The 12,878-nt window shown below is 59.4% G+C and overlaps 2 protein-coding genes across 2 annotated transcripts; one reads left to right on the forward strand and one right to left on the reverse strand.

Moving 5' to 3' along the window:
• The first annotated feature begins 262 nt into the window (after nucleotides 1–262).
• Nucleotides 263–4,505, forward strand: ANGPTL6 (angiopoietin like 6). The gene is made up of 7 exons (XM_056119919.1): nucleotides 263–374; nucleotides 605–1,004; nucleotides 1,065–1,277; nucleotides 2,322–2,493; nucleotides 3,073–3,260; nucleotides 3,344–3,614; nucleotides 4,166–4,505. The coding sequence occupies exons 2-7, from the start codon at nucleotides 612–614 to the stop codon at nucleotides 4,354–4,356; spliced, it is 1,428 nt and encodes a 475-aa protein (XP_055975894.1). The 5' UTR covers nucleotides 263–374; nucleotides 605–611; the 3' UTR covers nucleotides 4,357–4,505.
• A 54-nt stretch (nucleotides 4,506–4,559) lies between these two features.
• SHFL (shiftless antiviral inhibitor of ribosomal frameshifting) lies at nucleotides 4,560–8,623 on the reverse strand. The gene is made up of 8 exons (XM_056119906.1): nucleotides 8,485–8,623; nucleotides 7,887–8,010; nucleotides 7,579–7,628; nucleotides 6,124–6,162; nucleotides 5,879–6,028; nucleotides 5,520–5,623; nucleotides 5,257–5,411; nucleotides 4,560–4,802 (listed from the first exon to the last, which is right to left on the reverse strand). Exons 1-8 carry the CDS (start codon nucleotides 8,503–8,505, stop codon nucleotides 4,594–4,596), a joined length of 852 nt encoding a protein of 283 aa, XP_055975881.1. The 5' UTR covers nucleotides 8,506–8,623; the 3' UTR covers nucleotides 4,560–4,593.
• Between the last annotated feature and the right edge of the window lie 4,255 nt (nucleotides 8,624–12,878).

A 12,878-nucleotide genomic window follows, 5' to 3' on the forward strand; every position in this document is an offset into this window, starting at 1 on the left:
CCTGGAAAAGGCAACGTAGGTTACAGGAATTTTAGCCTGGGATGCTGGGAGATGACTTAGGACTGGCCCCACCTGCTCCCACGCTTTCTTTGTGACCTTCGAATTTCCACAAATACATCAGGCAACCTCAGGACCTTTGCACCTGCTGTCATTCCCCCCACTCCCCACCACCACCGTGCGATTCTAGGCCAAGGTTTGATGCCCAACATGACATGATCTTCCAAGCCCCTCCTGAAAGAACTCTCCAGAAATGCACGGAGAATAGCCCCTGTGCACCGCCGGTGTGGCCTACACCCCTCCAAAGTGACCTCCTCCCCATGATTACTTCTGCACAGATCTCCACTTCTCGCCTGCTTTTGCTGTTGTGCCTTCTGGTACGTTCTATGCATCCTTCCCTCCATTCACTTGTTTCCTTGATCACCAGGGTAGAGATTTTGTGCGCAACGTCTGCATACCCTAAGTGCTCAGTGATCGCTCGCGCCAACTTGGGAGGGGCGCGCGCGCTATGTTCATGCACGTGTAACCGTGCAGATACGCTTCAGCCGCATCTGTGAGTCAGGGTTCGGGGGTCGGCCCCTCCTTCCCATTGATCCTCTGCCTCCAGGTCTGCCATGACGGCCTCCCGACTGTGCAAGATGCCCCAGCTCCTGCCCCTGCTCCTCCTCCTGATGGGCGCACGCTGGGCGCGGGCAGGCGCCCCACGCTGCACCTATACCTTCGTGCTACCCCCACAGCAGCTCACGGGCGCCGTGTGCTGGAGCGGGCCGGCGACCGCTCGCCCCGCGGCGCCCGAGGTGGCCAACGCCAGCGAGGTGGCGGCGCTGCGCGTGCGCCTGGACCTCCTTGAGGTGCAGCTGCGGGAGCTGCAGAGGCGGGCGGCGGCCGACGGCGCCGTGGCCGGCGAGGTGCGCGCGCTGCGCCACGAGAGCCGCGGCCTGAGCGCGCGCCTGGGCCAGCTGCGCGCGCAGCTGCGGCACGAACCGGGGGCGGAGCCAGCGCCGAAGGCGGAGCCAACGGCCAAGGCGGAGCCAGCGGCGGAGGCGGGGCCAATGTGGAGGGTGGAGCCAGCGGCGGGGGCGGAGGCGGGGGCGGCGCTGGCCCTGCTCTGGCAGCGCGTGCTCAACGCGTCAGCCGAGGCGCACAGCGCCGCAGCAGGTCTCCAGCAACTGGACAGCAAGTTCCGGGAACTGGCGCAGCTGGTCAGACAGCAGAGCGGCCTCATCGCCCGCCTGGAGCGTCTGTGTCCCGGCGGCGGCGGCGCGGGTGGGCAGCAACAGGTAAACCCCAAAGCCTGCCCTCCCAAAGCTCCCCACCTGGCGCATCACGAGTGAACAGCGCTGCTGGCAGATCCAGAAGCTTTTAACCACAGGGTCGGAATTCGAAGAGCTCTCGAAGTCTCCCCCCAAAACATGCGTGGGTCAAGACGAAGTAGCAGCTAGCGCTGCTTCAGCTTTATCTGCTTGTTGTGCATAGTGATGGAATCCGGTAGCCAAGTCCGTTGTGTCGTTAAAGACCAGATACCCCCCCGCCAAGGGCTGGAAGACTGTACAGGGGGTGAGGCGCTCATCCTGCATGCGACTGAACCGGATTCCATCTCTGGCACCCCATAGGGTTCCCTGAGACCCACCAGGAATGAGCCAGAAATGAGCCTTGAGGGTGGCCCAAAAACAAAATGTAAAGAACCCGGCAGCAAGGGGCTGGAGCGATAGTACAGTGGGTAGGGCGTTTACCATGCACGAAGCCGACCCAGGTTCGATTCCCAGCATCCCATATGATCCTCCGAGCACCGCCAGGAGTAATTTCTGGTGCAAAGCCAGGGGTAATCCCTGTGCATCGCCAGGTGTGACCCAAAAAGCAAAAAAATAAAAAATAAAGAACCCAGCAAGGATGTGGGTCGGTGGTAGAGCACATGCCTCACCATGGATAAGGCCCTGGACGTGATCCTGGACACCCCCAAATGCATAACCCGTGTATTTCTAACACTTAGTCAGGCAGCAGTGTGGAAGTTCACGCCTACCTTTCACTCACTCCTGTTTTTTGGCCACACCTGGTTTCTCTTAGGGGTTGTTCCAGGCTCTGTGCTCAAGAGTCCCTGGCGGCACCCTGGGACTATACCTGGTACAAGGATTTAGACTGGGGTGGGTGGGATAAGTGGAAGTGTCTTAACCTGGACGCCCCTAGGCTCTTGGTGGCTAGAGTTTAGGCTGCAGGAAAGGGGTGGAGAGCCAGTTCCTGCCCTGTTGGGTTCTGGGAGACTTAGAAGTGCTGGACCCCCCGGGAATGATGTTAGCGCCTCAGCTTTGGAGTCTTGATTGTTCCAGGTCCTGCCACTGCCTCCAGCACCAGCAATCCCAAGCAGTTTGGTGAGCAGTACCGGTGCCACCAGCAGGCGCCTAGAACCAGAGTCCCAGAGAGACCAGACGTGGAGGCAACAGAGACCTCTGGCTTCCCCACTGTCTGCGGGGCGCCCGGCTGTGCCCACCAAACCAACTGGTAAGCGGGCAGGAAACTTGGGGTTGAGAAAGCAGGTGGCGTGAGGAGTGGGGAGGCAGGAGACAAGATTTGAATGGCAGGTTCCCCTACTGCCGAGGAAACGGGAGGAAGTGCTGCCTTTATTCTGAGAATGGCACAGGGACTGTGTTGTTGGACAAGATAAAAGTCCTGACAATCATGGGAAAATAGAAAAGCCTTTTCAGGGCTCCAGAAATAGCCCCCAGGATCTCACAGTGCAAAGCATGCACTCTGCACACTGGTCTGTGATCCCTACCCTTGAAAAAAAGAGGGACTGGAATTCAGGTATTTTGATGAGAATCTGACCTATTTTGGAATGATCAAGTTGAGGAAAGAGTAGATTTGGTATTAAAAAAATGAAAGGATCCCCATTTGCTAGTGAAAGAGCTGAGTCAGAATCTCACACAGGTAAGAAGATGGAGGTTGGGGGCTCTTATTATGGCCATGGACTGGAAGGCAAGGACTACTGTTCTGGTGAGGGGGCAAGAAAGGATCAGGAGCTTTCTTCCTGTAAAAGGAATGGGTCAGCTTGTGCCTCTTGTCATATACCTATGCCCACAGGCCCATGGCGGGACTGTGCTGAAGCCCAGCAGGCAGGACATGGGCAGAGTGGCGTGTATGAACTGCGGCTGGGCCGCTATGTGGTGTCAGCCTGGTGCGAGCAGCAGTTAGAGGGCGGAGGCTGGACAGTGATCCAGCGGCGGCAGGATGGCTCAGTCAACTTCTTCACCACCTGGCAGCACTACAAGGTGGGCGCACGTAGGGGGATTGGGGGACAGAACAGAGCAGGCAGAGGACCTGTCCCTGACCACTTGGCTTTCCTGCCCTGCAGGTGGGTTTTGGCCAGCCAGATGGAGAATACTGGCTTGGCCTTGAACCTGTGCACCAGCTGACCAGCCGCGGGGACCACGAGCTCCTGGTCCTCCTGGAGGATTGGGGGGGCCGCAGGGCACGAGCCCACTATGATGGGTTCTCCTTGGAGCCTGAGAGTGACCACTACCGCCTGCGGCTTGGCCAGTACCACGGGGATGCTGGTGACTCACTTTCCTGGCACAATGACAAGCCCTTCAGCACTGTGGACAGAGACCGGGACTCCTATTCTGGTAATAGGGGCTTTATTTTGTTGTGGGAGCTGGGCCGCGCAGGGGAAGGATGCAAGAAAGTAGGACAGGGTGGCCCTTGGGTGAGGGTGAGCAAAAAAGCAGGAGAGGGGCTTTTATTCTGGTGAGGGGATGCAGAGATCAGATATTTTCTTGGATGTTACAATGTTATACATTGTTGTATATGGACTAAGTATGTATATGTTAGCTCATGGACTAAGGGGGAGTTGGAGCAGTGGCAGGATGTTTGCTTTTTGCGTGACTGACCCAGGTTCCATTCCTGGGACCACTACAGTCCCCCAGAACCACCAGGAGTAAGCCCTGAGCAGAACTGGGTGTGACTGGAAAATCAAATAGGTGACAGCACTTGTAATTTGCAGCGTGGGGGTGGGGAGGGAAATGTGTGACTTCTATTTAGCTTTCTTACGGTGGCAGACAAAGGACGGGGCTGAGAACCCATCCCGGTGGACAGGTCAGAGGATGCCTGGCCCTGGGAGAAGGCGAGGCTAGTTTTGGTGTGGAGACATGGACGCTCTCTTCCCCTCCCCCTTCAGGTAACTGTGCCCTGTACCAGCGGGGAGGCTGGTGGTACCATGCTTGTGCCCACTCCAACCTGAACGGTGTGTGGCATCGCGGGGGCCACTACCGCAGCCGCTACCAGGATGGCGTCTACTGGGCCGAGTTCCGAGGTGGGGCTTACTCGCTCAAGAAGGCCTCCATGCTCATCCGGCCCCTTAGGTTGTGACCGGCTGGTGCATCTGCTCAACTCCCAGGGGAGATGGTGTCACCCGCCACCATTCCTCTCTGGCTCTGCGGGTGGTCACACGGCTCTGACTTGCCCTTACGGTCAGCCCGGGCGCCCCTTGCCAGTCCCCGGGACCCAGGGCCACTGAAATCCAGGATTGAGCTGATCACGTTCTCTAAGAGAAAACACCCACGGACTCCGTCTGCATTGCATCTGACCCCGCGGCGGGGGTCGTGTTTACTCCCCGCGCCCCTCTTCCTCCTCCTCCTCTCTCAGGTCTTCCAGGATGAGGTTGTCCAGGTCTTCGATGAGGCCGCACTGGCTCAAGCAAGTGGCCACGGTGGAGCCGCTGCTGATGTGCGGGTTGCTGGGGTACAGGACCTTGGGGAGATGGTTCTGCTTCCGGCTGTGGGGGTGCGCGCAGGACGTGCCGGGCACGTGGGGCTCTAGGGGAGGGAGAGGCGCTGAGGTCTGGGGGGGGAGGGGGGCTCTGGGGAGAGCAGGGACCCAGAGCGATGGGGACTCCGGGACATGAAATTCACTGGGGGAGGAGCCCCACGCACCGTAAGTGCGACTGACCAGGGGAGTTAGCGGAAGTGAAATTGACGGGCGAAAGCCCCAGCAGACTCCGAGAACTCAGAGATGCGCAGAGGCCAAAGCGGGCCCAGGGAGAGGCGCCAGAATGGAAGGGGGGCGTCCCGCCCTGGCACGCGAGGGATGGCGCGGGGGGTCCAGACATCGCGTGCAAGGGCCCTGGTCTGCAGCCGCAGAGATGAAGCGGCCCGAGAGCACATCTTCCCTTAAGGACTGCCTGGGCACCGAAGTCAACCCACGCCAACCCAGAAAAGCCCATTCCCCCCCCACCAAGGGGAGGGGGCGCGGCGGGGCGGAGGGGCTCACCCCGCCGGTTGTAGCAGTCCTCGGCCGAGCAGGAGTGACTGTGCATGCTGCGGCGATCTCCGTCTCGGTCCCGGCGCGCAGGGAGGATCCGGGTCGGGTACACGGTGAAGCCGCAGCCGTAGCAGGGGGACGAAGACCCCATCTGGGCCCAGCCCCTGGGGGCGGGCAGGGCCATGAGGCTCCAAGTCCCGACCCCCCGCCCCAGGACGGTGGGGGAAGGAGGCGGGGGCGGGGTTGCGGGGCTGGGGGGTCAGCGCCCTCACCCGAAGTTGTGCCGACATTTGGGGCAGTGGAACTCGGCCAGGCCCCACATCTTGTCCCCGGGGACCGGCTCGTACCGCATGCGGCATTTCTTGCACCGGGACACCTGGGGGGTGGAGGGGGTAAAGGGGAGGTGGAGGCAGGGGGCAGGGGAGGGCTGTCCCGGGTTTGCACAAAGGCCGTACATGGGAGCCCCCCTTCACCCCAAGATACACAGTTCCTCCCCCCTTGCCCCGGTGAGGGTGGGGGGCCGCTCAGACGCCAGAGGTGGGATTTCAGTTGCAGGGAGGTCAGGCTCCCGGCACCAGTGTCCCTGGGGGTTTGGGGGCAGCAGCCACTTTGTGGGGGGCTGGGTGGCCACCTCCTTCCGCTGGGCCACCCGGCGCCACCACACATGGTCGCAGGCTGAGCAGGCGAACTGTCTGTCCACGGCCGGGATCAGGCCCTCTTGGGCACGCTGGAACATGCGCAGGTTGGCCTCCGTTAGCGGGAGGAGGGACGTGGCCACTGCCTGGGGGGGCAGAGGGGGATTAGAGGGCTGTCACTCCTGCACCTGCCTAATACATGCCCCCCTTCTGTCCCCCTCACCCCACGACCTGGACTCACCTGAATATCCTGGTCCTGCTTCATGTCCTCAGGAGGGTCCTGGGTGAGACACCAGGGGCAAGAGCTAAGGGTGCTCGCTCTCACTCATTGGAGGGGGGTGGGGGTGTTCCCTAATCCACAGCGAATGGACTCAGCAACACCCACTTATTTTCTGAGCCCCACCCAGTGATGCTCAGGGAGTTGCTTCTGTCTGGCTCTGCTACTCTGCAGAATCACTCCTGGCCATGCTTGGGGGTCCTGTGGGGTGCTGGGGATCAAACTGGGTGCAAGGCAAATGCTCTTCCTGCTTTCCTATAGCTCCAGCCATGGCAGCACCCACTTCTCTGGGGCCCAGGTGGATGTGCCTCCTCCAGAGAAGTGGGGACCTCCCCACTAGCCCCACTGCTCACATGGGAAGCACTGAGACCTAAAGCCGGGGCATGTGCTGAGGGACTGTGCTGGGCTGGCCCCCTGCCCTCATCCCAGGGCCAGGCTGCTTCAGGCTGGGGGGTTTATTATTATATTTTTATATTTAAAATTTTGTTTGGTTTTGGTGATGCTCAGGGCTGACTCCAGGCTCTGCCCTGAGGAATCTCTCCTGGGGGTGCTGGGGGGACCATATGCGATGGCAGAGACTGAACCGGGTCAGCCACGTGCAAGGTGTGCCCCCCAGGGCTGAGCCTTCGAGCTGGGCCACACCCAGTCCCAGCTGGACTCGATTTCCCCCAGTTATGGGCGCCCACGGAGTGAGGGGCCTCTTGGAGCTCAGCTGCTGCCTGCCCGCTGCTGGAAGACACCGCGCTCCGGGCCTCAGTTTCCCTACGTGTAAACCCTGGGTGGGAGGCTGGGTCCTGGAGTTCCTCCTGGCTCTGTGGGATGGCAGGGTCCTGCACTGAGGGTCCTGCCCAACCATTCTCTGCTTTGAAACCCCAAGTGTGCATACCTCCAGATATGCTCGGGTGGGGAGGGCGTGATTCACCCTAAATTATGTAAGAATATCCTTGGGTCTGTCATACCTCTCTGGGAGGCAGGCGATGCCCTCAGGGCACCAGCCACCAAAGTGCACAAGTGCCCATTTGCTTGGGCTTCAAAACCTCATTCATTCGTTCATTCATTCGGCTCCTCTGGCCCTCAGCCCCATCTACTCAGCCCCACCTGAAGACCCGCTCCTTTGCTCACATCAGTTCCTCTTGGAGAAAGACTCTTTCCATCCCACCCTCTCAAGAGATCTTGCACCACCTCCTCCAAGAAGTCTTCCCTGACTTCCTGGTCCCCCCCCCATGATGATGCCATTTATCTGCATTTGTGACCCCCCCCATTGGTTGTTTTTCTCCTTCACTTTCATGTAATAAGCACCAACTGTTTGCAGGCCTCTGGCAGGACACTGAATTGAGATTAGGTGCCTGGGGTTCGACCAGGGGCCGTGGAGGAAGCCAGAGGAATGATGGCAGGGGGCTCCCCAGCACCCCGGTTTACCTGGGCGTCCAGGTCATTACTCAGCTCCTGTCCATCTTTCTGCTTGACCTCTGGGGGTGCAGGGGCAAGAGAAGGATTGGTTAGTTCAGAGGGGTTCACTATGTTACATAACAAAGGCCCTGAAAGGAGCTTGGGAGAGTTTGGGGACTTCCCCCAAGCCCCCAAACCGGCCATCTTCCTTGATCGAGTCTGAAAGGGCCTTTTCTTCTCTGGGTCCAGACAAACCTGCCCCAGCTCCCCCCTCCCCCCTGCAGCCGTGCGCGCGCAACTCTCCGTCACGGGCGGGGGAGGGGGGGGCACTGGCTCACCGTACACGATGGAGCGCCCCACTCCGGTGTGGTCGCTGCCAAATTTCTTCATCAGAGTCCCCGCCTTTTTGGGGGAGACCTTGCCATAAAACTTCTCCCGCAGACGCCGGACGCTCTTCTCCAGCTGGGGCGGGCACAGGGGTGCGGGGTCTCAGAGGGGGGCCCCCTTCCTCCTCGCCAGACCATCCTTCTCGCGCTCTGAACTGGATCCCGGGTTTCGGCTCTGTCTCCCTCCATCCTCCCATCCCACCCCCCCCCCGCCCCACCCCCGGCGTTTCCTGGAAAAATCCAAAGTCCCCCCAACGGGAAGGAGGGAGGGAGCCGTCGGGGGCGCGCGGCGCGCCACCCGGGTCCAGGGACGCGGCCGCGCCAGGTAATCCCGGGCCCCTGACCTCTGACCCGGCCGCCCTCCGCCTTTCCTCTCGGGGGCGCCTGGAGGAGGCGGGGTGCGGTGGGATGCGACCGTCCCCGTCCTTTTCCGAGGGAGCGCGCCCCGGCGCGGCGGGGAAGGTCTGGGCTGCGGCTGAGGTCCCCGGGCGCTGCGACCCTCCCGTCTCCTCCCCGCATCCCCCTCACGGCCCCCGCGGCCGCGTCCTACCTCCACGCCGTCCTGGGACATGGTGGCGGGGGTCGCGGGCGTCCGCAGTGCGCGCGCGGCGCCCCCACCCCGGGCGCGCCTGTCGGGTCCAGCAGCCGCCGCCGCGCCGCGCAAGGCAGGGGGCGAGGCCTGTGCGGGCTCCGCCCCTCCCCCCTTTCGGTTTCGATTCCCGGGACCGGGGCTGCACTTCGGGGCGGGCTCCCCGGCTCTGCGCCCTGCGGCGCGCGCGGGCCCGGGGCGAGGGAGGCGGCGCGGCCGCGGAGCCGGTCACATGTCCCCGCGCTGCGCGGGGGCCGCGGCCTCACGTCCCTCGCGGGGGCGGGGCCGCCGGGACCGGCCGCGCGCGGGGGAGAGGGTGGGGGCTCCGCGGGAACCAGCCGCGCCCCGCCCGAGTGGCCCGACCCCCCTCCGGCACGACCCGAGCTTACTGCTCTGTAAAATGGGCAGAGGGCGCCGGGATGGAGTGAGACCCGGAGGAAACGCGAGACACACCGGGCCTGCCGTGGGGGTCCAGGGCCGGTGTGCAGGGTATAGGGGGCATTGGGGAGGGGGGTCCTGGTGGGGGGCAGTGGGAAGGGGCCCTGCAGAATTCTGAGGCGTGCAGGGAACTCGAGTTGAAAATCAGTCTTTTGTTGTTGGGGTTTTTTTTGGGGGGGGTCACACCCGGTGGTGCTCAGGGCTTACTCCTGAACTTACTCCTTGGCGCTGCGCTCAGGGATCACTCCTGGGGGGCTCTGGGAACCCCATGGGGTGCCGGGGATCAGACCCCAGATCGGCCTTGTGTAAAGGTAAATGCCACACCTGAAGTGCCAATATCCCCCATGTTCGAACTGTGACAACTGGAACCTGCCTGGAGGGTTGGAGGGTTGGTAACTTGGGAGCGCCAGAGGTTCGCCTCATCTGAAGTACCTGTTCAACACCAAAGCTTCTTGTGTTGCAGAATTCTTTGGGGGAGGGGGCTGTCCTGGTGTGTGTGTGTGTGTGTGTGTGTGTGTGTGAAATTGAACTCAGGTCAACTGCGTGCAAGGCAGTTACCCTTATTAGGGCTTAGACCCCGACTTTTGTTTTTTTCCTCTGGCTTTTGGGGTCACATCCAGCGATCCCCAAACCCTGTCTGCCGCGTGCAAAGCAAACGCCCTCCCCGCTGTACCATCGTTCAGGCCCCAAGACCCGGCTGTCTTTTTATTTGGGAACAGACTTGACCAGTCTCCAAACATCACCACATTTGGGACGCAGAGCAGAGGAAGTGCATTAGGATCAATGTCTGCAAATTGTGTTTTTTCTCTCATGTGCCCCTATCAGAAATGCCAAATGTGGAAGCTCCAACTCCCCCGTTGGGTATTGGCTGACAGATTGTTTGTAAATAGTTACAGCAGTGTTCAGGGGAAGGCTTTATGATAAAATTAAGTACATAAAGATACTTTTTGTTTGTTTCTTTCCAGCCATAGTACAGCAGGTTGGTACTTGACCCTCCCCCCGACCCTATCTGGTCCCCCTCCCCTAAAACTCTCCAGGAGTTAGTCCTGGGTGTGTCCCCTCCCCCTTCAAACGAACAACAACAAAACGAGGGGCTAGGGAGATGGTTCATTGTCCACTTGCATTCAGCCCTAAGTGGTCGGCTGGGTGTGGACCCCCCTCCTGCCCTCCAAGATCAAATCACTAAATCCAGGATGGGGACGGGGGGAGGGGGGTGAGGAGCCCCATCCTCCCTGTCCTTATTCCATGCTGGGGTCCCTAAGTGGCCAAGCCTGGAGGGAAGCAAGCAGGCAGGAGAGAGCAGCCTGGCTTGGAGCCATGGGTGCCCTGGAGGTGGGCTTGGAAAAAAACAGTTTGAAATTTAGAGGCGCAACCGCAGCCATCACGAGGGGGCGCTGTTGCCCACCGAGGCATCCCGGGCTGGGCCACATGCGGCGGGCGCTGTGCAGTGAGTGGGTTGGCAGCCTAGAATACTTGATTCGGAAGTGGGAGAAAACCAAACGAGCTGGTGGCGTAGAGACGTCGCCTCCAGCTCCTGAGTATAACTGAGCCAAAGATGGAGATCCAGAAAATCCAGCCACTGGGTGGATTGTTAAAGCATCAGCCCTTCCAGAGTCTCTGGGAAGGTCGGAAACATATGACCCAGTGAGTTCTTTGACCGTATTTGTGGTGTAGACTCCAGGAGAAAAGGTGACAAGTGGCAACCGGACCTGGCAGGGCATTCAGGTCGGGCTTCCTGGGGGAGGTGTCCCGGGAGCCAAAATTTAAATCTTTTCTGAAAGCCTGTGTCCAGGTGTACAGATCAGTATCTCAGGGCCGGAGTGATAAGATAGATATCCAGGAGGGCACTTGACTTGCATGCAGCTGACCCAAGTTCACTCCCCAGCCTTCATAATATCCCCTGAGCACCACCATGAGTGTTCCAGAGTGCAGAACAAGGAGTAACCCCTGAGCATTGCCAGGTGTGGCCCCCACAGCAAAAACAACAACAAAAAAGACTATCTCATTAGATCTTCAGCACAGTCCGAAGAAAGAGATGACTTTATTGAAAGGGGGACTTGCTGGGGACAAAGAGATGGTTCAAGGCACTGAGCACTGTTTTGCACGCAGGAGGCCCAAGTTAGATCCCTGGTACCACACGGTTCTCCCCACATACTACTAAGCATGACGCCCAAACACACACACACACACACACACACACTTGCATGTAAGAAACCCGGAGGGAATCTCTTGACCAGGGACCCCACCCCCGAGGTGAGAGGTGCCCTGGGATCACGTCCTCCCTGTCGTCCGTCGGGAATAACGGGAAGGACCTTCATAGCCCATGAATTCTGTTGTTTGCATTTTGCGAAACCAACCCCACATGCCTTTCCCGGAAAGCATTCGGTGCAGAAGTGCAGCGACTTGTTTGTTCTTCAGCACAAACGAATCGAGGCGAAATCTGGGCGCAGTTGCATCAGCCGGAATACCGTGGGGACCCGAAGAAATAGTCCATTTCCTGCCCTCCTGAAAGAGAATCATATGCTGGCCTCACAGGCGGCCAACCCTCATTCCATCCCGTAGCGTCAGCAGAGGGCGATCTTGAGCAGAGCCCTGAGGATTTACCCCCCACCCCCCACCACCACAAGCACCAAGGTTGGTTGAAGGGTGGACTAGAAACAGAATAACCAAACAAACAAACAAAAAAAAAAAACAGAAACACACTGCAGCCAAAGCAAACAAGAGGCCTTTGCTTAAGGGAGTTGCAATGTTGAAATTCTGTTGCTTAATGCTAACATTTGCAGCTTCTGCCCGAAGGAGTGATTTTCCAAGGCTCACCGTGCTCGACTCCACCCACATCTGATAGGCACACTGACACTGGCCCATCAGATCATCTATATCCAGAGGATAGAGGCAAACAGCCCAACTTTTTTTTTTAATTTTATTTTTAATTAATTTATTTTTTGCTTTTTGGGTCACACCAGCGATACTCAGGGGTTACTTCTGGCTCTGCACTCAGAAATCACTCCTGGTGGTGCTCAGAAGACCATATGAGACGCTGGTGATTGAACCTGGGTCGGCTGTGTGCAAGGCAAACACTACTTGCTGTACTATCGCTCCGGCCCCACAGCCAGACTTTTGTTTCAATAGACACACCAATTTGGTTTCCTTTTTTTGGGTGGGTGGGTGGAGGTCACAACTGGTGATGCTCAGGACTGACTCCTAGCAGTGTTCCAGAACTCTGTGAGATGCCGGGGATGGAATGGAACCCAGGTTGGCCGCGTGCAAGGCAAGCGCCGTCCCCACTGTTCTATCTCTGGCCCTTGGTTTATTTACTTTCTCGAATTATTTATTCTGGGGGAAGAATTTGGGGTTGTACCCAGTGGTGCTCCAGGCCCTGCATGAGGATTTTTCTTACTTTATTTGCTTTGCATTTTGAAATCCATCTGCCAGTGCTCAGGGCTGACTCCTGGCTCTGTGCTCTGGGATCACTCCTGGCAGTGCTCAGGAAACCCCATAAGGTGCTCGGGATCGAACCCGGGTCGTCTGCATGCAAGGCAAGTGCACTTCGGGCTGTCATATCTCTCTGCCCCCCTCTGTTTTGTTCCTAGTCAGCGCCCTGATGTCCTCAGGTGGCCACTCCCGATGTGGTGCTGGGGGTCCTCATGCCCAGCCTGAGCTCCGGCCCCTTGAGCCGCCCCTTGGCCCAAGCACCGTCGGACTAGAGGATTCTTCCGCGGGGTGGCCCACGGGGAAGGAGCTGCAGCTGCGGGGTGTGGGCGCCACATCCTCGCTTTTGGCAGTGGAAAAAGCATCACAGTGCATCACCAGTTCCGCTTGCGGGGAGCCGTGGACTTCAAAGAAGCAGAGCAGCGCCGGGCATGTGGGATGAGCCGAGGCTGTATGTGCACCTTTGGGGTCTGCGATGGCTGCTGCAG

This window comes from Sorex fumeus, unplaced genomic scaffold (assembly GCF_029834395.1).
Source record: "Sorex fumeus unplaced genomic scaffold, SorFum_2.1 ptg000041l, whole genome shotgun sequence".
Taxonomy (NCBI): domain Eukaryota; kingdom Metazoa; phylum Chordata; class Mammalia; order Eulipotyphla; family Soricidae; genus Sorex; species Sorex fumeus.